The 27809-nt window shown below is 40.5% G+C and overlaps 1 protein-coding gene across 1 annotated transcript in view; it reads right to left on the reverse strand.

The window, feature by feature from the left end:
• Nucleotides 1-4440: 4440 nt before the first annotated feature.
• Nucleotides 4441-27809, reverse strand: part of LOC121297703 (angiopoietin-1-like) — a 42799-nt gene continuing 19430 nt past the window's right edge. The window contains exons 4-9 of the mRNA XM_041224146.1: nt 25289-25521; nt 16997-17112; nt 16180-16281; nt 12413-12579; nt 7897-8027; nt 4441-6429 (exon numbers count right to left, since the gene is read on the reverse strand). Of these exons, the coding sequence (XP_041080080.1) occupies nt 6269-6429; nt 7897-8027; nt 12413-12579; nt 16180-16281; nt 16997-17112; nt 25289-25521 (910 nt within the window). The 3' untranslated portion in view covers nt 4441-6268. The remainder of the gene's footprint in view (nt 6430-7896; nt 8028-12412; nt 12580-16179; nt 16282-16996; nt 17113-25288; nt 25522-27809) is intronic.

The following is a 27809-nucleotide window of genomic DNA, read 5'->3' on the forward strand; positions in this document are numbered from 1 at the left end:
GCATTGTGTCACTGCCTGCCAGCTCTGTGAGGCAATACTGCTTCAATGAAAGAACATCTCTTCAGCTGGGCTGGATCAGAGATCTGCTCGATTCTACCCTGACTCCATCTTCTTCTTCTTCTTCTTCTTCTTCTTCTTCTTCTTCTTCTTCTTCTTCTTCTTCTTCTTCTCTGATCATTAATTAAAGGACCCTATGCCTGTGCACTGTCCTCCTTCAGTGCAATCTAATAGACGTTTGGATTAGTTACCAAATTGTTTTTTGGTTATTATGAGTAATGTAGGTGCCATCCTGATTTTTAGCAACTATCTTGAACACAAAATCTCAATATTACTGTACGGTTTATTTCAAAAGTCCTAACATCCAGTGTGGTTCCTGGACTGGGACTGAGAATGTGTTGGACTATTCTGTCCTTGACTGTACAATATGTAACAATGTATCTATAGGGCTTCCTTTCCCCTGTTCATGCATTTTTAGCAATACAATACAAATCAAGATAACGATATTTCTGTAATGTATTATTAATTGGCTTTTTTTTTCACTGCTCCTTTTGTCTTTTTTCAAATCACAGACTCAAATTTGTGCTCCTTTGAAAAATGTTGCAACTCATATTTGTCGCCGAACAAGACTTTGAATCAGGAAGACAGCAGAGCCTGCTCAGAGTATCCCAGAGGGGCTTGAGAGGACACACACAGATATAAAAAGAAGGAAGCAGCAACCTACTTTTCTCATCACAGCCTCTGGAGGAACACGTCAGAAAGATGGCATAAGAAATAGATTTTCTGAAGCATTTATAACTAAAAATACAAGCGATGAATGACTGTTTTTAATTTAATATTTAGGAGTCGTAATATTAATACCAATGACACAGAAAAAAAACGCATATTTTATTGATAGTGTGGTTTATATCCCATATGAGTTTGATGTACCATTCTCAGATTCCATATATTGCACACTTTTTATAAAGGACTTGCGCTGTCTTCTAGAACCAGCTCAATACAACGCTGCAATGAACACGCTGATCTGGAATTCGAATAGACCCCTCTCTATTCTGAACTAAAACAATCGCTCATGCAGTATATCAAGACACCACAAGAGGGCAGTTATTCTCTGCCACAGATTAGAGGAGTGATAAGAACCAGTGTTTTAAAACCCACTTTCAAACATTAGCTCAGCTTCCACCTTTTACGATGACTAAGAATCCTGTAACATCTTACATGGAGTGTCTCTAACAGCTGTGTATTTACATAGCCATTACTTTGGAATCAGCACTTCTATAGAGTAGATGTCTGTCTTTACAATTTCTCAATGCATTTAAAGAGTGCAAGGAAACCCTACAGAGGCTGCTGCTGCTGCTGCTTCAGATTAACCTGGCTGCCAGTATTTATTTCTATTTTTTGAAGACACAGCAGCAATGGCATGAGAGGATGCACAGAAATACACACAGATCCTGGCAGCTCAGCACACTGTGCTCTGCAATGTTTTAATTCTAAATGAGGCACAGGGGAAGAGGAGTCAGTACAAGACTGATCCCTGTGGTGTAAATGAAGTATTGCATGCAAAAGGTAATGAAGCCTGGCTCTTTCGCACAGTGGTTAAGATCTGGTGAGGAGGAGTGCTAGGGACAGTTTCGCACCTCCATCTGTGCATTGGATAAGATTGACTTTATTCATTAACAAAATCCCACATGTATCGAGTGGTGCTTGGCAGCTTTTGAAATGATATTGATTGTACTTAATGCAGTCAGTGCGACGCTAGCCATCTCTTCAGAGCTGTTTTATTTGACAGTTTTGAATAATACCAGGAGTTCGTTGAGAGCAGGTCTTGTCATTAGTATTCAGCAGACTGGTGAGTTCTCATGGGAATGTTTTATTCAGGTGCTGAAATGCTTGATTTCACCTCGTTGAACTTTGCTTTCATTTTGCCAGCGGGCTGATTCTGTTCTTGAAAGGAAAACTAACGATAGGCGCCTGATACTTTTAGCATGTGGGTCACCTGAGGTGGCAGCTCTCTGGCTTTTATAGATGCTTCAATTGAGCTGCTTTTATGGATTTATTTATTTATTATTTATTTATTGTTTTTGCAGTGATTTAGCTGGTAATACCCGCTGGTTTGGGTAATAATAATATGAAGTCTTGTTTTTTCACTTAAGTCGATATTCTATAAATAAATGAGTATTAAAGAAAAGTTCCTTGGATCTGAAACACACAAACATGTGCAATTATTAAACCTGTGAAATTCTATAACCAGCAACTAAACCATTATCTCATTACCTGAACCATTACCTCATCCTGAACCACTACCTCATCCCCTGAACCATTCCCTCATCCCCTGAACCATTACCTCACCCCCTGAACCATTACTTCATCATCTGAACCATTACCTCATCACCTGAACCATTACCTCATCCCCTGAACCATTACCTCATCCCCTGAACCATTACCCCATCACCTGAACCATTACCTCATCATCTCAACCATTACTGATCACCTGAACCATTACCTCATCACCTGAACCATTACCTCATAAAGCCTACAAAAGCAGATACAAACCTTTTGACGCACATCCGTAACTTTCGCTCAGAAACAGCCATTTGAAAATCAACAATGAGAATTATTACAGAAGTTAAACTCACCCTGACTTTGTACCTTGGACTGCTTGGAAGCTCAATCTGCTTCTTGGTCTCTAAATGTTCGGCCAGATTGGCTCCGAAGTCCAGATCTGTATCGTAAAGCTTCTTATTTTGATTTATTTTTTTGCTTGGCAAACATGATGTTATCTATTAATGACAGATAATTGAGCACTGATATGAAGAGTGAGAGGCCAGTTCTGTTAACTCTGTAATGCCTGCAGCTATGTATATTTTCATGATTATCAAGGATGAAAATAATAAAAACCTGTGCTACACAAAGGTGTAGAATGTACTTCCCTTGGCTATCCCTAGATGGCGGTATCAAGCACAGCTCCTTCCTGTATAGTGCAAAGTGAGTTCACCAGTATCATGTTTCTGGCCTCTATTACCTTTTAAAACAAGCCTTCGCAGCCACATTTCAAGTTTGATTCCTGCAGTTGTGGCTTTGGGTGGATTTTCTCAAGGGTATTTTGTGGTCCTTATAGTATTACACTCCTGTGTTTAAATGAAGCCTGCCCTGTCACAGCATAAGGAAGCATGCTGTGTTAGTGCCTGTCACAAAGCATCTTACGAGTGGAGCTCACCTATCATTCCAACTGGGGACGCTCTTTATTGTTCCCTTTTTATCTTGGCCTCCAGAACGGAAATCTGTGTGACCTTTTTTGCAACTAAAGTGATTCTGATTCGGTCCAAATAGCCATAATTTGAAAATGTTGACAGGCGTGAGTCACACCTTTGAATCCCATGGAATGATGTCATGTAGTTATATTTCTAGACACCACTGTGTTCATTACTATTGAGATTGTGCAGAAGAGCTGCATGGACTGCTTTAGAGGAAATGCCTTTCTGGAGAGAACAAGGAGCCTCCTCCACACCCTATGCTGGTCAGCACTGTCATTGAGAAGGTGGGAGACAGTGTGGGGCTTCCTGTTACCAAGGGACAGGGCAGCACTACCAGGCAAGGGAGAGAAGCCCAAGAGAGTCCCCTGAACATTCTTAGAAGGCTTGAGTACTACAATTTTTTTCATGGCTTCTAAGAACCCAGTTTGCAGCAAATAATAGGACCACAGTGACCAAGACAAAGCAAACACGACAGATTAGTTTTATTGTTGTGGCATTAACTTATTGTGATACTGTCTCTGTGTCTCTTCATCTTTGAGTGTTTGCTTTTGGGATGGGGTAGTAATAGGAGCCATGGATTGCAAGCAGGCATCTCATTACAACCATAACAGGTCCTGAGTCAAGAGTGCCAGGTGTGGAGAACTAGAAGCCTCTTTCATTCCAAACAATTCTCCCGGAACATCAGCTTGAATATATATATATATTAAGTGGATCCTATGGGCATGTTTCACAGCACCATGCTACAGTGACCCCTGCTGGTTCCTGCTTTGGTGCTCCATGTGGTAAAGAGGATCTTGGCTTGGTGGCAGGATCAGAGGAAGCCCATTGACCTTTCATCCTCCTGAGCTGCTGTGGTCAGTTGCTCTTGCATGGTAAAGTAAGTGGACACCCTGCATTGTGAAAAATGTCGTGGCTGTTTCATCACTGTCCTGGACAGTTCATTTTATTACACAATTAACACAAATACTTTGCTATCAGACACACATCATACTTTAATATGCATATCTTTGCATCCTCAGGATCCCTTATGACAATGGGGGTGCGCACTCTGCTCACTTCTGCTGATATTTCCATGCTATTCTGCATTTGGTTTGGGTCACAATGTGTTGCATTGAATTCTACAAAACAAAGAGAGCAAGCAAATTCTATAAAAAAAAACACAAACAAAAAAATGTGTAATTAATGCTGCTTCTCATAATTTATTAGAAAATATCTAGGGACGTGTAACAGGGGAGTCTTTCGTTCTTTCTTTCTTTCTTTCTTTCTTTCTTTCTTTCTTTCTTTCTTTCTTTCGCTCTCAAACGTGTACCAGCCGTACAAGAAACAAAAATATGAATTAAAAACCCAGTAAAAAAACATAGCATGTTTATTTATTTATTTATAATGCTTTTTTTTTTTCTTTTTTAAAGACATTGTAATTGATAAGGTGCAACTTTATAACATTGAAAAAAGGTTGCTTACGGTTTTACAATAAAACATTACGTTTGGGTTTATATTATTAAAGAAACAGATGGCAAGACAGTCGTTGCTTTGTTCAGAAGTCATGGTGTTAATCTTGAAGAACACAACGTGGCTGGCGGTGTTCCAAACAATTCTTAGAGCTCTCAGATCCAAGCTTTGATGGAACCAACACGTTAGTGTTTAACCCAAGAACACTCACAGCGGTACTCCAGAGCAGACCAAGAGCGAACGAGAACCAGAATCAACATTGCAACCAAAGAAATGCAAGAAAAAAAAGATATATATTTTAAAATGACTTTAACTGGTGTCACACACACAAAACTGAAACACAGTGAATGGAAATCTGTGCTTATACTGCACGTGAACTTTACATTGCATTAAACATTCATTTCATAATGCCATTTCCATTTAGTTCCATTCAATCTTCATTAGATTTCACAACACAAACAAGTCTGGCTTTTTGCTCCTGTTCTAAAGTGCAGTCCATACAAACCTGTCTCAATGAAACACCCCAAACCCAAATCACAAAAACAGACATTCCAGTGCTTTAGACTGTCACAGCTGCACCGATTCAGAACATTTTAAAATGACTTGTCACTGCAGAACCATACAGCAGTGACACTGACAGTTTTGCACAGGCATCATTTGGAATTATTATATTTTTAAGTGAGAGAAAAAAAAAATGACTGTTACTAAGATTTTGTACATTACGCTAAACACTGTACCTAGTGAGACATTTAAAAAAAGAAACTATGAACACGACATTGCAGTTAACTACATGCTAGATGAACGTTTATCATGCAATATGATCTTAGTAGTAAATCTTAAGCACCGATTAAGATAAAGAAAAACTAATAATACATATCAGTTAAAACAAATACTGAACTCAGTGTGTGGATTTGTGTCCTGCAAAACAATAATGTGGATTGAATTTCATTTTGACCAAATTACAAATAAGCCTGAATACTTCAAAAACGTGTTTGCATATCTATTACAACTATATATATATATATATATAATGGAGTACTACAGTTTTGCATAATGGGACTTTACAAATGCAACTGTTACAGCCTCTGTCAATCCATAATGTCAGTAGCTCAAGTTAAAGCAAACAGTCTATGGCCATGTCTGGGCCATGTATTCACACAACGATCAGAAGAACGCAAGTCTGTCGACAGCTGAAACACGTTTTCCTGCTTGACTAAGGTTTACGAGGTGCTACCCTGACAAACCGCGAGCAATGTATAGCAGGTCTGCTTTCTGTTCCATCACACACACAAAAAAACAAATGCACTTTAAACAAAAAAACACACACAGCCCGAGCCCCAGGATCTGTAGGCATATTGTCCACCGATGACTTCAGCTGTGAATCAGGACTCTGCTTGGTCTGGCTTAATGGGCCGTGGCGGAAGACATACATTTATTTTTTGAAGGAACAGGCTGCCTGGTTTCTGTTCCCAGACAATGGAGTCATTGAAGGAACAGGCTGCCTGATTTCTGTTCCCGGACAATGCCAGCCTCTGGTACGCCAGTGTGTGCCAGCTTCACGACTGCAGTCAGAAATCCGAGGGCCGGATCATCATGGTGGTTGCTTGCAGGGAGTAGCTCGGGCCCCTGAAGTGGTGCCACTTGATGCCGTTTAGTTTCCTGGTGTTGTGCCCGGCAGGGTAGTACATGCCATTCAGGTTTGAGAGCCCACAGGCATCGAACCACCAACCTGGGAAGCGAAGAAGGAGAGGAGAGTAACTGCACATCCCCGTGCCTCAGATATTCACTTCTCTATGCTATTCACCGACGTTTCAAAGCCAGCTTACTCCATTAATACATGTCAAAAACCAACATTTCATTCTTGACATTTGAAGATCAGGCTTTGTTTGTTTTTGGCATTTTTTAGTAGCTGCAACTCAATGTCTAAACACTCTGAGACTGCAAATATGAGGCACTCTCTGTGAACTGTAAAACCAAAAAGAAATGTGTGTGCAAAATGAGAATGTTTTGGAGCAAAGTGGTTTTATCAGTACGAAAGACGTTGACAAATACTTTGAGAGAACTGAAAATAACCCCAGTCACACCCTCCAAAGCAGACAAGCTGCTCTTAATCAGCATCTTGATCAGTATTCTAACATGTAGTGCTCGTTGTGTGAGTAAATCAAAGAAGGAAAGTGTGAGGGTCACTTCTTCAGTTTATATTATGACAGGACACAATGGGGAGAACAGATCAGGTGCAATTATTTGCTGATTATTTTATTCTACTCAATAGATGTTTGGTTTGGATGAGGTTGGATTTTTTCGTTTCTTTGTTTTGATGAGCAATTACTCTGAAAATGGTGCAAGCAGCTTCGTAGACTGGCAGCTGTGCTGGAGCTGTACAATTCAGACAAGTCAGTCCTCCAGGGAAAGTCAGAAGCAATCACATCTGGATTTGTATAAAAGTCTATTAATCTCTCTGATGACATGAGGTCAGTTGTATTAGTTGTGCAAATAAAGAGAAGATATGCATGGCTTTAAACCTTGATTTCTCTTAAATAATCCAGACACACTGATTACCTTCTCAAGAATCCTCGTGGATTTATATTTTCAGAAAGGACTGTGAGTAACATACAGTTTGCCTGCCAAACAGCCTTCACTTCAGCCAACATCTAACCTCTGGTTTACTCTGGAATTTCAATGTACTGTAAGAGGGCAAAGACAGACGTGGGGACTGGCTGGGGAATCAAAACGATTCACTGAACCACCAGGGGAATGTATTTAATGTACAATTATACCATATTATATTTTCACTCAACATGCATTTTTTCATTCATTCACAACATTGTTTCAGACTACAGATATTAAAATATTAAGCGCTCTCTTAGGCCTTCTTCTGAACTTTCATTTTTTGTCCCCAGGATGCACTCAGATACTGGCAGACCATCAATTTAATGAGGAGTCTGTTTTACTATGATCCTTAACTAACTCTTTTAAATTGGTACATTGCATTGCAGTTCCCCAGATAAACTTATTTGCATGTCGTTCTTCCTTGTCCGCTCCATCTAACCCTTTCTTTGCTCAGCAGATGGGCTGGAAGAAGAGGTTTGGTAACACAAACCAATGCCTGAACTTGCCTTTGTTGTAAGTGTCCTGGCAGTACTCTGAGCCGACAGGCAGGTGGGTTTACCGTACAGCAATGCAGTAAGCATCTTACCCCCTGTTAACATGAGCGCACACTTGCAGAGGCAGTTGTCGTTGTCGGAGTCCCTGGTGCTGAAGCTGGTGCCCTGGAGGACGAGGCTGCTCTGCTGGCTGGGGGTGCCACTGTACCCTTTCAGAAACAGCCTGAAACACACAAAGCAAGGCATCGCAGGTCCTGTTACAGTGCAGCCAGATCTGCACACACACAGCCATGGACAGCAGTGTTGCAGACCCCAGAAGAATGAACTCATTTTGCTTCATGAAATGGAATGAAAGTTGTTGATTAGTGTTACCCTGTTAACATATTGAATTACACACCGCTTTGAAGTTTTCCATATACTGAACAAAAAACAAGAAAAGGACAACATTTAAAAAATGTGACATTTCAAAATCTAATGTGAAATACTACGGTGCTATAGACAGTATATTTAATTATGTCTCACAAACATTCTAGGTGATGCAAAACTTTTAGCCACAGCTATATATATATATATATATATATATATATATATATATATATATATATATATATATATATATATATATATACACACACACAGTGGCTTGCAAAAGTATGCTGACCCCTGACCAATTCTCTCATATTACTGAATTACAAATGGTACATTGAAATTTTGTTTTGTTTGATATTTTATTTTTAAACACTGAAACTCAGAATCAATTATTGTAAGGTGACATTGGTTTTATGCTGAGAAATATTTCTAAGAAAAATAAAAAACTGAAATATCTTCCTTGCATAAGTATTCAACCCCTGTGCTGTGGAAGCTCCCAGTTTGCACCGATGAAAGAAATTGACCTAATGAGGACACAATTACCTTACCATTGGCCTACACCTGTGAACCATTAAAGTTGCTGTCACATTTTCTGGATAAAAACCCCACTGTTGAAGGATCATTGGTAAGGCTGTGAATCTGAAGGAAAATGAAGACCAAAGAGCATTCTACAGAAGTTAGAGATAAAGTAATACAAATGCATAGATTAGGGAAAGGGTACAAAATAATATCCAAGTGTTTGGATATCCCAGTGAGCACAGTTGGATCAATAATCAAGAAGTGGAAGCTGCATCACACCACCCAGGCACTGCCAAGAAAAGGCTGTCCCTCAAAACTCAGCGCTCAAACAAGAAGGAGACTTGTGAGAGAAGCCACAGAGAGGCCAACAATTACTTTGAAGGAGCTACAGAGTTCAGTGGCTGGGAGTGGAGGAATGGTGCACCAGTCAACCATATCAAGAGCTCTACATAACACTGGCCTGTATGGGAGGGTGGCAAGAAAGAAGCTGTTACTCAAAAAGTACCATCTGAAAGCACGTCTGGAGTTTGCCAGAAAGCATGAGAGTGACCCAGCTGCGATGTGGGAAAAGGTTTTGTGGTCAGATGAGACCAAGATAGAGCTTTTTGGCCAAAACTCAAAGCACTATGTGTGGCGCAAACCTAACACTGCCCATGCCTCAAGACATATGCATGATACTACCACGGTGGAGGTATGAAGTTTGTGGGGATGCTTCTCATCAGCAGGGACTGGGCATCTTGTTACAATTGAAGGAAGAATGGATGGAGCAAAATACAGGAAAATACTGCAAGAGAATCTGTTCAGTCCGTTAAAAAACTGACGCTTGGGAGGAAATTCACCTTTCAGCAGGACAAAGCACAAGGCCAAAGCAACATTAATAACAAAAAGGTGAATGTCCTACAGTGGCCCAGTCAAAGTCCTGATCTCAATCCCATCGAGAATCTGTGGCACTATTTGAAAATTGCAGTCCACAAGCGTCGTCCAACCAACCTGAACAACCTGGAGCAAATCTGCCAAGAAGAATGGATCAAAATCACTCCGACACTGTGTGCAAAGCTGGTACATTCTTTCCCCAAAAAGACTTAAAGCTGTTATTGCAGCGAAAGGTGGCTCTACCAAATATTAATGTGTGGGGGTTGAATACTTATGCAAGCAAGATAGTTCAGTTTTTTATTTTTCTTAACATAAAACCAATGTCAGCTTACAATAATTGATTTTGAGTTTAAGTGTTTTAAACTAAAATATCGAACGGAAGGAAATTTCAATGTACCATTTGTAATTCAGTAATATGAGAGAATTGGTCAGGGGTCTGAATACTTTTGTAAGGAACTATATCTATCTATCTATCTCTCTATCTCTCTCTCTCTCTCTCTCTCTCTCTCTCTCTCTCTCTCTCTCTCTCTCTCTCTCTCTCTCTCTCTCTATATATATATATATATATATATATATATATATATATATATATATAGATATATATACATATCATATATATCATATATATACCTGGGTGGCTGTTTAACAATACATAGTGTGGTGCAATACATATTTTAATCATCACTTTTATACTGAGTTGTTTTTTTTTCCTGTACATGGTTCTGCAGTTGTAAAGACAGCACCCAATGGTAAAGCATGCTGTCAGATTGTTATCTCCCTGTGTAGTAATTACTAAAATACATGAGACTGAACTACCTTCAGAGTAATACCAAGCAGTGATCCAAAACAAAGCAATAAATAAACACCGGCCTACAGCAAAGGAGCCTCACAAGAACACATTCCTTTAATTGGACTTTACTGGGTATTTTATACAAGCCAGAAATAATTTTCCTGTGTGTGTGTGTGTGTGTGTGTGTGTGTGTGTGTGTGTGTGTGTGTGTGTATATATATATATATATATATATATATATATATATATATATAATTGAATGAATTCTGGAGGGTCATATGTTACATAGGCACCATAATGTCTTCTTGACAGTTATATGGACTTTGAGGCCCAAGGGACTGCTAAGTGCCACAGAGCCATCCTCAGTGTGCTTCAGGGAAAGCAGAAGGAAATCATTCACACAGTTGCTCAATGTTTGTTTAGTGGCAGGGTTTTGTCATGAAAAGCAGCATTTCTTTAAAACAACAAGGATGGCAATGTGAGTCTCGATCGTCCCAGCCAGCTTTTAACAGATTAAAAGGGCTTCTATCGGCGAGGGCTGATGATTTACACTGCGGGGAAAAGCAAACAAGATGGTCTGTTTCTAAACAAGGATCTGAACTGGAATTACAGAAGGCAAGGGTTTCGGCCATTTCTTTTGGTTTTTCATTTGGTCATCAGCTGTGCTATTACTGTCAGATAAAGTGTTTAAATGTTCCTTTTTTTATCCCTCGAGGTACATACACATTTGTGCACACATGGTATGCATGCAGAAAAGAGCGAGTCTGATCTCTGAAACATGTTTGGAATTGAAGTTATTAACGAAGTCTGCCCTGCATGGCTGCCAAAAGGATGATGTGGGGAAAAGTTCAGACCACATAGCAGCTGCAATTGTGTGATTGTTTCTTCTCATTTGCAGTGAAGAGAAAGCCGATGTTTCCAATCACACAGGCTGTGTTTCTGGCGTGAAAGCGTTGCCATGTTTCCTGCAGCGGGGAACTCGAATGCCTTCGTGTGAGCAATGCCCTGCCCGTAGGCCTTGTGGTCCCAATCCGGAAGAAATAACATTTGCTTTGCTCTTTTCAACAGGCTAGGACTGCTTGCATTGTCCCAAGTATAAAAATAAACAGGTTTTCTTTCTTTATGTATTTGAAGATATTTATACAACGCTCGCTCATTTCCCAAGCTGAGGGGAACTGGACAAAATCTCAAGGGTTGTAAAATCTCTTTCTAGACGGTAATTGAATCCAAATAAATGGTTTGCATTCACCTCATTTAAAGTTCTAATAACATTTTTCACAAGGTAAAAAGTTGGCTTGGGTTTGTAATAAATAGCTGACTCTGATACAGAGCTACATTAAACATTCAGCCATTCGGTGCATGCTTTTACAAAGTGCTTGAACGTCTGTACAAATGCCTTGTCATTGTACTAAGTCAGTGGCTTCCACAGTGTAATCAAAGGATTGACAGAAATTGTAACCAAAACCAGCTGAATGCATCTTGTGCATTTACATATAACCATTTAAATAACTTCCTTTGGGGTCCCAGGAAGAAATTAACAAACAAATGAAAAAATAGTGACTTGCCAGTCTCTTGCTGTTTCAGAATCTGCCTGATAAATGCATTCAGGGAGAGCGGGCTTGTAAGTCATCATTTATCAATCATGATGTGAAACCACAGTGAACCTCGCTGTGAAGTAACAATACTAATATATCTGTCAGTCCCTTTCTATTGAACTTACCCTGAACAGCTGTTTCTCATATAGGTAACATGAAGAACAATAGATACTTCATAGCCAAGAGGAAAGGACAATGGGTTGGTGTGAACACCAAAAAGTGTCATGCTGATTTGAACAGGATTCATTAAAGACCCGGTCCTGGTTTGACTCTCCAGTGGAGATCACATTGTGTTATTCAGTGTGGCTCTGTGACTGTACGGCGTATGACAAGCACGCACAGAGCATGTCAAAGAGGTGCATGGAAGCGTCTGCCAGACCTCACATTTCACAGAGCAGCAGGTCACGTTTGCACCTGTGTAAAAGCTACACTGTATATATATTTCGCCAGGTAGTTCAGTACCTGTAGTGCTGCTTCTCACTTCCAAGCTGAAACCTCTCGTACTGCGAGTAGGGATGGTTTCCCTCCCAGTCCTTCAGTTCTATCCTTAATGAGTACGAGGCTTGGCTTGTGAGCAGATAAACAGCCTCATTTCCCAGCCAGTGTTCACCGGAGGGATCGCCAAAACCCTGCAAGAAATAAAGGAAGAGGTTTGCCTAACATTAACATTGACGTCAGCCCCAGATGGATAGGTTAACGATGGGCTGGAGCTTGTTGTACAGACTAGTGGGAGGCAATGCAGAGGCTGCATATTCATACAGAATGCATTTCTGGATTCACAGATTCGCACAGCAGCAATATTTCAAGCATTTCCTATGGTCACAGCAGCTGTTCTTAGAATAACCAGATCATTTTCATTTTCCCAGGAGCCTCATGAACCCTGTCAAGTACAAACTTATATACTTTCTTACATCTCCTTCTGTAAATACCGACAGCGACGTGTTCTGACATGCAGTAACCCTCCTACAATCACATAAGAACATAAGAACATAAGAACATAAGAAAGTTTACAAACGAGAGGAGGCCATTCGGCCCATCTTGCTCGTTTGGTTGTTAGCAGCTTATTGATCCCAAAATCTCATCAAGCATCTTCTTGAAGGATCCCAGGGTGTCAGCTTCAACAACATTACTGGGGAGTTGATTCCAGACCCTCACAATTCTCTGTGTAAAAAAGTGTCTCCTATTTTCTGTTCTGAATGCCCCTTTTTCGAAACTCCATTTGTGACCCCTGGTCCTTGTTTCTTTTTTCAGGCTGAAAAAGTCCCTTGGGTCGACACTGTCAATACCTTTTAGAATTTTGAATGCTTGAATTAGGTCGCCACGTAGTCTTCTTTGTTCAAGACTGAACAGATTCAATTCTTTTAGCCTGTCTGCATATGACATGCCTTTTTCTGGTCGCTCTTCTTTGCACTCTTTCTAGAGCAGCAATATCTTTTTTATAGCGAGGTGACCAGAACTGAACACAATATTCAAGATGAGGTCTTACTAGTGCATTGTACAGTTTTAACATTACTTCCCTTGATTTAAATTCAACACTTTTCACAATGTATCCGAGCATCTTGTTAGCCTTTTTTATAGCTTCCCCACATTGTCTAGATGAAGACATTTCTGAGTCAACAAAAACTCCTAGGTCTTTTTCATAGATTCCTTCTCCAATTTCAGTATCTCCCATATGATATTTATAATGTACATTTTTATTTCCTGCGTGCAGTACCTTACACTTTTCTCTATTAAATGTCATTTGCCATGTGTCTGCCCAGTTCTGAATCTTGTCTAGATCATTTTGAATGACCTTTGCTGCTGCAACAGTGTTTGCCACTCCTCCTACTTTTGTGTCGTCTGCAAATTTAACAAGTTTGCTTACTATACCAGAATCTAAATCATTAATGTAGATTAGGAATAGCAGAGGACCTAATACTGATCCCTGTGGTACACCGCTGGTTACCACACTCCATTCTGAGGTTTTTCCTCTAATCAGTACTTTCTGTTTTCTACATGTTAACCACTCCCTAATCCATGTACATGCGTTTCCTTGAATCCCAACTGCGTTCAGTTTGAGAATTAATCTTTTGTGCGGGACTTTGTCAAAAGCTTTCTGGAAATCTAAATAAACCATGTCATATGCTTTGCAATTATCCATTATCGATGTTGCATCCTCAAAAAAATCAAGCAAGTTAGTTAGGCACGATCTCCCTTTCCTAAAACCATGTTGACTGTCTCCCAGGACCCTGTTACCATATAGGTAATTTTCCATTTTGGATCTTATTATAGTTTCCATAAGTTTGCATATAATAGAAGTCAGGCTTACTGGTCTGTAGTTACCTGGTTCAGTTTTGTTTCCCTTTTTTGTGGATCGGTATTACGTTTGCAATTTTCCAGTCTGTCGGTACCACCCCTGTGTCAAGAGACTGCTGCATGATCTTGGTTAGCGGGTTGTAAATTACTTCTTTCATTTCTTTGAGTACTACTGGGAGGATCTCATCCGGCCCAGGGGATTTGTTTATTTTAAGAGCTCCTAGTCCCTTTAACACTTCTGCCTCAGTTATGCTAAAGTTATTTAAAACTGGATAGGAACTGGATGACATGTGGGGCATGTTGTCAGTATCTTCCTTTGTAAAAACTTGTGAAAAGTAATCATTTAACATATTTGCTATTTTTTTTTCTTCCTCTACGATTTTGCCATTTGTATCTCTTAAACATTTAATCTCCTCTTTGAATGTTCTCTTGCTGTTGTAATATTGGAAAAACATTTTGGAATTGGTTTTAGCTCCCTTAGCAATGTCTATTTCTATTTCTCTCTTGGCCTTTCTAACTTCCTTTTTGACTTGCGTTTGCAGTTCTGTGTACTCTTTCTGCGTACTTTCTTTTTGGTCCTTTTTTAATGCTCTGTAAAGTGCCTTTTTTCGCTGAATATTTTTTTTAATTGATCTATTAAACCATTTTGGCAATTTAGTTTTACATTTAGATTTGTCTACTTTAGGGATATTATTGTTTTGCGCCTCTAGTACTACATTTTTGAAGAACAACCATCCTTCTTCTGTGGGTGTTTTCTCTATTTTACTCCAATCTACTTCTGTTAGTCTCTGTTTCATGCCTTCATAGTTTGCTTTTCTAAAATTGTAAACCTTAGCTTTAGTCTTTACTTTTGGGGATTTAAAAAACACTTCAAATGAGACCATGTTGTGGTCTGAGTTTGCCAGTGGTTCTCTGACCTCTGTTTTAGTTATTCTATCTTCGTTATTTGAAAAGACTAAATCAAGGCATGCCTCCCCTCTAGTGGGTGCCTTCACAAATTGTGTTAGGAAGCAGTCACATGCTTTCTTGAGGAATAACAATAATAATAATAAAAAAGATTTTATCAAGTATGTGGATCCAGTAAGATAAATGAATGAATTATTAATTAATAATAAATCAATAAATAAATACACCTCTGCCAGCAAGCCTCATGGTTCCTGTGCTGCAGCTGTATTCAATCAAACAGCAACATATACATTTGTAACTGTGTATAATTGCATTGTAATGATATGTAAGTATACTTGTATTTACTAAGTAACTACTCTTTAAATACATAGTAATTAGAGACACTTGATTGGGATGAATTGATGTGAAGAGAAATCCCTGATTTCCGTGTTTCCAGCACAGACCCTGCCCTGGAAGCTGTATGCTACAGTATGGGATCAGGGGACACAGGCTGCTCTCCGCGGTGGGAACTATACCAGAGGGTCTCATTTAATAATGTCTCTGAGGCTGACAGTTCCACTGTTTGATAGGAAATATCAAAACACCACATTGCTAGCCCCCAGGGCAGCCTCTTTTTCATTATACACTGGATCCACAGGTGTATCTGGTGACAATTGTATCCCTATGGCCAGGTGTCGTGGGCGGGTAAGGACTTTCCTTTTTATTAAAAATAAGCTTATTGTTTATGTTAATAAACTGCATTTTATATCATTGAGGGACTTCACTGGTAAACCATCATTGTAATACAGATTTTTAAGGTGACCTTTGTTAACTTAAATTTGACTTAAAACTGTACTGTAATTTCCTAACTGTTAGTAAGCTGGATATCAATTTGGAAAACAGAATATTATCAGATAAAATCATTGCAGATGGCTTGTACCACTGGTTATTAAGAACATACCCTGGTGGGCTTGTGCTGCTGGGGGCCTCTGACACACAGGTGCTCACTCTTCACACAGGTAAGTCATTGGAATAGAGCTGCTATTTACCCCTTTATATTCTCTCCAGGTGCGCTGGAAATCCACACTGCCGTTGACTCTGCGTTGAAACACAGTCCACCCCCCGCCACTGGTGTTCATGTCACAGAAAACCTGCAAGATCACACATATTTTGCCATGTTTATTAACTCAGAGGCTGGAGTTTAGAATTTAAAAATACCTCAGATAGGAGTTTATGAAAAAGTATTCCTTAACACGAGTTTGGAGTACAGTGTCAACCTGCTCAGCAGCTTCATTACAAATCCAAGCAGGGTGCTAGCCACTGAGGAGGAGGAGGAGGGGAGGAGGAGGAGGAGGGGAGGAGACGAGGAGGAGAAGGAGGAGACGAGGAGAAGGAGGAGGGGAGGAGGAGGAGGAGGAGGAGGGAGACAAGGAGGAGGAGGAGGAGGAGACGAGGAGGAGGAGGAGGAGGAGGAGACGAGGAGGAGAAGGAGGAGGAGAGGAGGAGGAGGAGGAGGAGGAGGAGGAGACAAGGAGGAGGAGGAGGAGGAGGAGGAGGAGGAGGAAGAGGAGAAGAGGATGAGGAAGAAGGGGAGGAGGAGGAGGGGAGGAGGGTAGGAGGAGGAAGAGGAAGAGGATGAGGAAGAAGGGGAGGAGGAGGAGGAGGAGAGGAGGAAGAGGAAGAGGATGAGGAAGAAGGGGAGGAGGAGGAGGAAGAGGGGGAGGAGGAGGAGGAGGAATGGAAAAACGAGAGGGCAGTGATCGAGATTGGTGAGGTTTAATTCCCCATTGTGTACATTATCTTTCACAGATTAAATAGTTCTGACTGCTTGACTGGTTTCATTCTAACTGCTGTGAACAGGCTCACCTTGGTTGGCTCAGTGGCATTGCTGATCTGTACCGTATAGACCCCACTGACATTGAGGCCAGCTTTATAGACCTCTGCACAGTCTCGGAAAGTCCTCTCATCCTTCTTTGGAAATACTGGGTGAGGTTAAAAGAGAATTTCAATGAGCAGGGAATGCAGGAGTCCACTGTCTCTACAGACCACCAGTGGGGTTTATTAGGAGTTCAATGAGTAGGGAAAGCAGGAGTCCACTGTCTCTACAGACCACCAGTGGGGTTTATTAGGAGTTCAATGAGTAGGGAAAGCAGGAGCCCACTGTCTCTACAGACCACCAGTGGGGTTTATTAGGAGTTCAATGAGTAGGGAAAGCAGGAGTCCACTGTCTCTACAGACCACCAGTGGGGTTTATTAGGAGTTCTTATAGTTGTTATTTGTTTAGGCAAGGCCATAGCCAGGGCTTGGAATGTCCCCAGACGGACTCTTCATTGCTGGAATTGAGTTGTACACACTAGGATTGATGCATGATTAAATATGAAGCATATATACTACAGCATGCAAGGTCACCATGAAGGCATCACCATGAAAGAGTCACCACGAAGGCATCACCATGAAAGAGTCACCATGAAAGAACCACCATGAAAGAGTCACCATGAAGGAATCACCATGAACGAGTCACCATGAAAGAGTCACCATGAAAGAATCACCATGAAAGCATCACCATGAAAGAGTCACCATGAAAGAGTCACCATGAAAGAACCACCATGAAAGAGTCACCATGAAAGAACCACCATGAAAGAACCACCATGAAAGAGTCACCATGAAAGAACCACCATGAAAGAGTCACCATGAAAGAACCACCATGAAAGAGTCACCATGAGAGTCACCATGAAAGAGTCACCATGAAGGCATCACCATGAAAGAGTCACCATGAAAGAGTCACCATGAAAGAGTCACCATGAAAGAACCACCATGAAAGAACCACCATGAAAGAGTCACCATGAAAGAGTCACCATGAAAGAACTACCATGAAAGAGTCACCATGAAAGAGTCACCATGAAGGCATCACCATGAAAAAGTCACCATGAAGGCATCACCATGAAAGAGCCACCATGAAAGAGTCACCATGAAAGAACCACCATGAAAGAGTCACCATGAAAGAGTCACCATGAAAGAACCACCATGAAAGAACCACCATGAAAAGAGTCCCACCCATGACGGCATCACCATGAAAAAGTCCCAACCATGAAGGCATCACCATTGAAAGCAGCCACCATGAAGAGTCACCAATGAAGGCATCACCCTTAAGAGTCGCACCTTCACCATGAAAGAGTCACCATGAAAGAACCACCATGAAAGAGTCACCATGAAAGAACCACCATGAAAGAGTCACCATGAAAGAACCACCATGAAAGAGTCACCATGAAAGAACCACCATGAAAGAGTCACCATGAAAGAACCACCATGAAAGAGTCACCATGAAAGAGTCACCATGAAGGCATCACCATGAAAGAGTCACCATGAAAGAGTCACCATGAAAGAGTCACCATGAAAGAGTCACCATGACAGAGTCACCATGAAGGCATCACCATGAAAGAGTCACCATGAAGGCATCACCATGAAAGAGTCACCATGAAAGAGTCACCATGAAAGAACCACCATGAAAGAGCCACCATGACAGAGTCACCATGAAAGAGTCACCATGAAGGCATCACCATGAAAGAGTCACCATGAAAGAGTCACCATGAAGGCATCACCATGAAAGCATCACCATGCCCAACGCACTGATCCTGAGCTGTAGTGTGGAGGTTCACACAGCTTTTCTGCTTTTCTGTTACAGATGCAATGTATATACAATAGCCGTTAGTGAGGCGTACTGACACACAGCAGAACTGCCTGGCATAGGAAATGGATAGTCCTGGCAGAGCTGCAGCCCTGAGGAAAGCTTTGTTATTGCTGTAAACTTTTTATATGAAAGGATCTTGGGTGGTTACTATACATGCAACCCGAGCAAAAATAAACAAGAAAATAAAAGACAACCTTGAGGAACTCTTTCACCCTTTCTTCAAGGTCCCACGCAATCAAAAACACACGGGCGCTTCACCACACACTTCCATTCTCACAGGTCCTGTCCGCGGGTGATTGTTAGACACCAACAGAACGGTGCCACACAGGCAGTTTTTTTTAGTCGCTTAGTATTAAAATCCACAACCTCTAGAATTTTAGATCTAGCAGAAAGTATTCAACTGAAACATATTGCTGTAAATAAATTCGACTGAAACAGCTCTGTCTATGTGATGTAATGTGCTGGCAACATTTTAATAATAATGGCAGTATTATATAATAATAATAATAATAATAATAATAATAATAATAATAATAATATAATAATTTTTGTATGGAATTGGCAACATTTTTTTTGTTGTAAAAAAAAACCAATATATTGAATGTCTTCTTAAATATCCCATTCTTCCATCTACTGAAGAACACTGTGTTGAACAAACCTTAAAAAAAACAATATTTGAATGTCTTTTAAAATGATTCCCATTCCATCTATGAAGACACTGTGTTAGCGATTGTTGAACTAGCCTGTGCCAGATTACATGAAAGCAAGTGTTTTATTTCAGGCATGCAGTTGCTTCTCTCACATCATTCTTAATATGGAAATGTGGACAGCAACTATCAACCCTTGTTTCCTTGTTTGAAAATGATTGTGACTGGTTAAGCTGATCTGTAAAACAATGTCAGTAATACAAGACATACTGTACAGCACCACACAGAATAAGAAAAACAGTCAATTTCCCGGTTAAAAACTTCCCTGTGGAACTAAGAGATTCAATAGCCCCTTTTTTTAGAAAGTAGCCCTGTTTTTGGCTAATCTCAGTTACACGTCAATCGCTTTTCACGGGCTGACCCCAAAGATACTACTTGATTAAAGCAGCATTGTGATAAAAAGAGAAAAAATTGAAGCTGCAAATCTCCCTCCCGACCAGAAGGGGCACTGTGTAAGGTTGGTAGTACTCTTCGACGGTGTACTCGACGGTGGGTGGAAACAGAGCGTCGGCCATCGTAGCTGCACGTGCTTGTAACGATTCCGAAGCTGCGGGCCAGGCAGGGATTGGTTACACTGGGTCGCTGGGCTGACTACAGGGAGGAGTTGGGTAGTACAAAGGGGACGCAGCTACGTGACTACAGCTCCCTTGCACTGAAAACATAACATACGGCTGGAGCCTGTACTGTCTATTGTTTTGTTTTGAGTGAGCGTCCAGGAGCTGTCACTATGGAGCCAGCGCACGTATCCCTGAGCACTCCTTTTTCACGGCACTACACAACGGAGTTGAGCACACACACTTGCGTGTATGGAGGACGTTGTTATTATTTGTTTGGGGCTGCAAGCCTGTCGTGTCGTCGTCCCCACAACACCATTGCTGGTAGAGGGGTGGATTCTTTTGTTGTTTATTGAATGAAACACAGATCGTTTTGGGAGAAGTACTGTCTGGACTGTCACTTTGTTCCCCACACCAGTCATTACTGACGACAAGCATATTTTCCAAAGTTGAGGGGTTTCACTCTGCTGCGAGGGGTCTGGGGGTGAGGAAGTTTGAATCTAAAGCTTGTCATATACACACAGGGCACAGTCAGCTGTTTTACTTCATTGAAAGCAGGCCTCAGTTCTCTCCTCAGCTGATTACCTTGTTAATTCAATTCTGTCTACATGTGGGGTCTGTCCCTGAGCGCTTTCCTTTAGAGCTGCTTTAGACAAAATTATCTTTCATCTGTACTTTGGAGGGGAAATCCAGATTGTGATGATTCCAAAACAAGGCGCATTCTGGTTTTCCCAAGATCAACATCTAAACCATGGAAAGGACAGGAACTTCTGGCAAGATCCACAGTGAGCTTGCAGCAATGCAAACGATCGTGTAAGAGCAAACAGAAGGGATTTCAAAAGGTTTCTTTCCATCTGATCACTGTTAGGATTAGCGCCAGATGTTCTTTTATAAAAAACAATGCAAACTGAATCCTGGATTGAGGATGTTTAGTTAAAAAAAACAAAAACAAAAAAGTTTCTGATTATTAAATATGGAAGCTAATTTAATTGCAGTGGTATATGGAACATGTGTATTTGCTGGTTTCAATTAAAATAGGAGAAAATCCTAGCAATTCTTCAAAACTCCAAAAAATAAAACCTTTAACTTAAAAACAAAGCAGACATTGGCTGCAGATTGTGCCCCATTTTCCCCATCTGGTTTGGCCCTGATCCCAGTTCCTTGTTGACTCCAATCAGCCAGGTCTCTGGATTGTTTCCTGGCTGCAGAAAGGTTTCAGAACAACACAAGTTGAAAGGTACAAGCTGTTTAAAACCCAGTTCAGAGTCAAGTCTGGACACCCTGGGGCTCTTAAAACAAGAAGCCATTTCTCTGGAGTGAAATAAACTAAGCTGAGCTTAGGTGGGTTTTATTAAAGTAGCGGCCATCAGAAATCCTGCAACATTGAGAAACAATGTTTGTGCATTTGTAATGTGGTCTACACTTTCATTCTGAGATGCGGGTTCTTTGATTAAATATAGAACACTCTTGTAAACAGTTTTAATTCAATGAGGATCCCTGTTGCATTTTTTTAAAATATATTTCTTTATTTAGTTGGGGAGTATCCACATTCCTTGTGTGCATAGAAATACTTTCCAGAACTTTCTTTAATTATAAATCAGGCTGCTAATCAAAATGAATTTCATGCTGTATTATCTAGCTATCCTGGAACCTCAAACCAGCATCACAGCTTCAGAAGTACCAGAGACAATCAAGCCCTGATGAATTATTTCTCTACCTCAAGTGTGCCGTGTGACAGATTACAGCAGGGATCTGCACTCTACCTCCTATCTGTGTGGCTGGCAGTGTGGTGACAGGGCTGAGCAGTCAAGATGCTTCTGTTAGTGTCAGTATGTCAGGGGTGAGGGATTATTGGAGGCAGACTGTCATCTGCTGTGTGGCTGTATTACAGTCTTACTCGATAGCAGATACCAGATAGTGCTAATGCTGGAACTGACCCAGGAATTTCATGTTCTTGGAAAGCTGTGATGTAGTTTTAATTCCCCGAAGGCTCAATACAACAGCAGCTTTTCACACAAGATCCCAATTTACATAGCATTCAGGTGGGTGTTGATGAAGGTAAGGTATGGCAAGAGAGTACAATTACTCGACAAATATTCATAAATGATCAATAATAACTTATATATTATATATATATATATATATTATATATATATATATATATATATATATATGATTATATATAATATATATATCCAGCTTCCCAGCGTTTCGTTTTGAAAACAAACACTGGAGGTACTTAAAGGCTTTTGATGCCATGGTAACTGCTCTCACTTATTTCTATTAAAATCTATTAATGTGCTTGTGATGTCATCTACTTCATAGTTAATCATATTACAATCTACTAATGTGGCTGTGATGTCATTTACTACACAGTTGATGATGTAATGATCTATATAGGGTATTACATCTTAACCTTGAGGGGATGGAAATCAGCTTGCATCGTCCAGCATGATAAACTACATGTTATATCAGGTATAGTTAAATAAGTATAACTAGACAGTATAACGAACACACACTGCTACAAACCGCAATGCATAGACACTCGGTTCTATACCTTTCATTGTATATTTTATTCTCAGAGGCAAAGGCAGATTGTTGTTAGGTGCAGGGCTGCAGACTGAAGAGTGAATGCAGCCCTGGCACAGCATGTGAAATGGGAGAGAAAGCTTTCCCACACTGCCTGCCCTGACCTGGAAGAAGAGTTCTCTCTCAGGAGGTGAGAGGGCACAGGGCAGACCCCCTGCGAAGGTGTCCAATATTGTTGAGCTGCGCTTCAGGTTTTAATGATCTGGACGTCTTGTTATGACTTCCAATCACCCCCAGGCCTGGCTGAATGGAGCAGCAGTGAGGTGGAAGCGTCCTGTCCTCTCAGACATGTATAATTAGCATTGGCTTCCTGGTGCTGACCACTCTAATCACAATGCAATCCAGCTGAGGAAATATACTTCTATAAAGACATATTATCAATGACCCCTCGGCAACAGCTGCAACGAGGAGTTCGTAAATGGAACACCTATATACAAAATCACTTTCCTTACGCCAGAAATTCAGCTTCAGCGATGCTATCAGAAAGTAAATAATGATTCATGGGTATTCAACATTAGAAAACGAATATGACTTATTCAAAATTTACATTAAATTATTTTATATATATATATATATATATATATATATATATATATATATATATATATATATATATATATATATATATATATATACACACACACATACATATATATGTATTAGGCATGAAACGACATGTAAATGTGTGTTTGTAATCAGTGGCATACCTATAAGGGTTGATAACCTTCTGTGAATTTACATTTGTGAATTTGTGATTATAATTAATGAGACTTGGTTGCCTGGCAGCTGATGTCTAGATAGATTGCTCTGATAAACAGTGAACGACTCACATTTCTTTAAATAACTCGAAGTACAGGGCAAGTGCAAGTGCCTCTTCAAACAAGATCAAAGGGACTATGACTGCAATAGAAAAAACATTCACACTAAACACTATAAACATCAGAACCTGTAAATATCTGATGTTGTCCAGTGAGGTGCACAGCAGCTATGAACTGACTTTCCGATGCAAGAGATCTTTCATCTCCACTGAAACCAATCCCCACACCACACTGATTGTACCTAGGATTGCTCCTTTTTTACGTTTATATTTCAGGGGCTTGCAAAATACACTAAAAGCAATTACTGCCCTGTGCTCTCCACTGCAACACTATGAAACATGTTTCACCACTTTGAGTTTATGATTGTTTCTGACCCGCTGAGCTGATGGAGTGGTGATACTGGTGTTCAAAGGGAACTGCAGGAGAGCGTCAGGTAGGACATTCATTCATTTGCTACAATCTTCCTTACCGTGGATATCTCTGCCCTGGCTGCATTTGGTCAGCTGCTGGTCAGAAGTAAAGAATACATTGACAGTGATTGCATTCAGAAGCAAAGCCCCTGCATATTGTTGCACAGTTAATATATTTCATGATGTTTCAATAAGGGCCATAGTCAGCCAGAGATGTTGTTGTAGTCTGCGATGACAGTGAAGAGTTTGAAGAGCACAGAGGTTGTAGACATCAACGGGACTTGAGAGTTAATGCATGCGCACCATGAGGGATCTAAAAATGCACTTCATTTTGCAGCAAAGCAACTTGTAAGAGAGTTTAAATAAACAATGATTAGCATGATTTTAACCGAGGCCCATGCCTCGGGTGCCTCATCGCTGGCGGCTGCAGCCTTGCGAGTAATTCTAAACGCTTCCATGAAGTAGTAAGGGTTGTGTTTATTGGAAAAGGTTTTTTTTAATGATAAGCAATCAAAGGGACTGTAGGCTTTGTTTATATGTCCCTTGTCAGGTTCTACATGTATTCTGATTATGCCAAATGACTGTATTTTTCTCTGCTTTTAGAGCTATTCACCCAGCAATACCAAGCCAAGGAATGCAACATAAATCTTAGGGACCAAAGTTATAAACACATTTTATACTTTGAGTGGACAAAAAAACACAAGTGTAACCAAAACAAACATTGCAGAGTGAAGTCTATAAATAAGCAAATGTGACATTTCTATTGAACATGACATTTATATTGAAGTCTCTCTGCTCAATGGTTGAATTAGGCTTATTTATCTTCACTTCTCAAAGCTTGTTAAACATTTTCATCCCCACCGATTAATAAAACATGTCACTCTTCAACATTTTGTACACCTGTCATGTTTACAGAAGCTACGTTGGTTAATTTTGAAAATGAAGATAGCCTTACTTTAATTGAAAGTCGTTCTTTGTGTGTGTGTGTGTTGCTTTGCAACTGTGACGTGCATCCAAGCCTAGTCACATTATTGACACTAATTGCCCTTGAGGAGTCAGTTTTGCACCCTAATTAATAGCTGTCAGGTGCCACAGGGCAGCATGATGGCCAGTTTCCAACACTCCCAAATCCCACCTAAAGCTATGAATATTCTTGATAAAGTAAGTAGGTTTTTTTTTTGTTGAATATTAGGGACACAAATCTTACCCTCGCTCGATTCCAAATCAGTGCCTTTCTTTGGTGCCAAATGTTATTCAAGCCAGGCTGCGCTGTGTCTGCGGAGACAGTGCCAGCTGACGTGGCTGGCTTCATTAGCACGCTGTGAGTGCCAAGGGGGCGCGGCCCTGAGCGAGCTGAGAAGCTTTCACATGGTCAGTTGCTGGTTCCCTTACCTCTCCCCTGCGAGACCAGGCTGACGAGGGCGTGCACCGAGTCCATGAGCTGCAGTTGTTGTTTTTGAATGAAACTGTTGTTGCTGATGGCGGAGTGCAGTTGTTTCTCCAAGCTGTTGATGGTGTTCATCTGGCGAGTCACGAGCTGGCCCAGCTTCTCCTTCTCTGTTTTTATACCATCCAGTTCTGACCGGTGTTTTGATTCCATCTCCAAGACTTTGTTTTCCAAAACGCTGAAGATATCAAACACAAAGAAATAAGGATGTTGTTTTCCTGACCATTAAGAGATATTGGGGCCTATTTTAATGATCTAAATGCTCATGCTATCACCTCCATAATAGCAAAACATAAAAGAAATTCAACGTGATGTTTTATTGTAACGTGATTTGTGGGCCAGGGATTTTTCAGCTCCTGTATCTCTGTTTTAGATATTCAGTGGTCTACCATATAAATACAAAGAAGCTATTCTGCAAACCATAATCGCTTCTCAATATCCCTAATTAAATGGTGCAATAATCTGGTAAAACAGCCTACAGATAGCATTTTTTTCGTAATTGTTTTGCAGGCTTTCTTAAGTGATGACTATCTGCTTGTATTCAGGAAGCTGTAAAGGGCTCCCATATGGCGCTTAATTCCCAGTGATGAAGAGGCCCATTGCATTCTTTCTAGTACCTCCATATGCTTCATAGCACTATCACAGATTGAGATTTAGCCCAGCTGGAACTGTGCCTTCGGAAAGACGGATTGCAATGCTCTATCAATGTGTTTAATCATGACAGAGTGGAACGCTTGCCAGACATCTCAGTGCAATGCTGAAAGCAGTATCAGGGTGTGTGTGTTTCTGTATATTGCTGTAACACATGCATAGTAAGTTGGATTTGAATCCCCTTTACTAGGTTCAGCGCTTCTGGATAACAGCAGGAAAGCAGCAGATGGAAGAATGAAGAGAGTCTGTTGCAGCGGGTGAGCAGGTTTCATGAGCGTTTCATGAGCGTTTCATGATGTTTTCCTAACAAACCATTTAGCCCTCATTACAGCTGTTTCATGAGCGTTTCATGAGCGTTTCATGATGTTTTCCTAACAAACCATTTAGCCCTCATTACAGCTGTTTCATGAGCGTTTCATGAGCGTTTCATGATGTTTTCCTAACAAACCATTTAGCCCTCATTACAGCTGTTTCATGAGCGTTTCATGAGCGTTTCATGATGTTTTCCTAACAAACCATTTAGCCCTCATTACAGCTGTTTCATGAGCGTTTCATGAGCGTTTCATGATGTTTTCCTAACAAACCATTTAGCCCTCATTACAGCTGTTTCATGAGCGTTTCATGAGCGTTTCATGATGTTTTCCTAACAAACCATTTAGCCCTCATTACAGCTGTTTCATGAGCGTTTCATGAGCGTTTCATGATGTTTTCCTAACAAACCATTTAGCCCTCATTACAGCTGTTTCATGAGCGTTTCATGAGCGTTTCATGATGTTTTCCTAACAAACCATTTAGCCCTCATTACAGCTGTTTCATGAGCGTTTCATGAGCGTTTCATGATGTTTTCCTAACAAACCATTTAGCCCTCATTACAGCTGTTTCATGAGCGTTTCATGAGCGTTTCATGATGTTTTCCTAACAAACCATTTAGCCCTCATTACAGCTGTTTCATGAGCGTTTCATGAGCGTTTCATGATGTTTTCCTAACAAACCATTTAGCCCTCATTACAGCTGTTTCATGAGCGTTTCATGAGCGTTTCATGATGTTTTCCTAACAAACCATTTAGCCCTCATTACAGCTGTTTCATGAGCGTTTCATGAGCGTTTCATGATGTTTTCCTAACAAACCATTTAGCCCTCATTACAGCTGTTTCATGAGCGTTTCATGAGCGTTTCATGATGTTTTCCTAACAAACCATTTAGCCCTCATTACAGCTGTTTCATGAGCGTTTCATGAGCGTTTCATGATGTTTTCCTAACAAACCATTTAGCCCTCATTACAGCTGTTTCATGAGCGTTTCATGAGCGTTTCATGATGTTTTCCTAACAAACCATTTAGCCCTCATTACAGCTGTTTCATGAGCGTTTCATGAGCGTTTCATGATGTTTTCCTAACAAACCATTTAGCCCTCATTACAGCTGTTTCATGAGCGTTTCATGAGCGTTTCATGATGTTTTCCTAACAAACCATTTAGCCCTCATTACCGCTGTTTCATGAGCGTTTCATGAGCGTTTCATGATGTTTTCCTAACAAACCATTTAGCCCTCATTACAGCTGTTTCATGAGCGTTTCATGAGCGTTTCATGATGTTTTCCTAACAAACCATTTAGCCCTCATTACAGCTGTTTCATGAGCGTTTCATGAGCGTTTCATGATGTTTTCCTAACAAACCATTTAGCCCTCATTACAGCTGTTTCATGAGCGTTTCATGAGCGTTTCATGATGTTTTCCTAACAAACAATTTAGCTGTCATTACAGCTGTTTGTAAAAGGCACTTGAGGCTGGTTCCACAGCCCCACGAATCTCACTGGTCT

Source organism: Polyodon spathula, chromosome 23 (assembly GCF_017654505.1).
Source record: "Polyodon spathula isolate WHYD16114869_AA chromosome 23, ASM1765450v1, whole genome shotgun sequence".
NCBI classification, from domain to species: Eukaryota; Metazoa; Chordata; class Actinopteri; order Acipenseriformes; family Polyodontidae; genus Polyodon; species Polyodon spathula.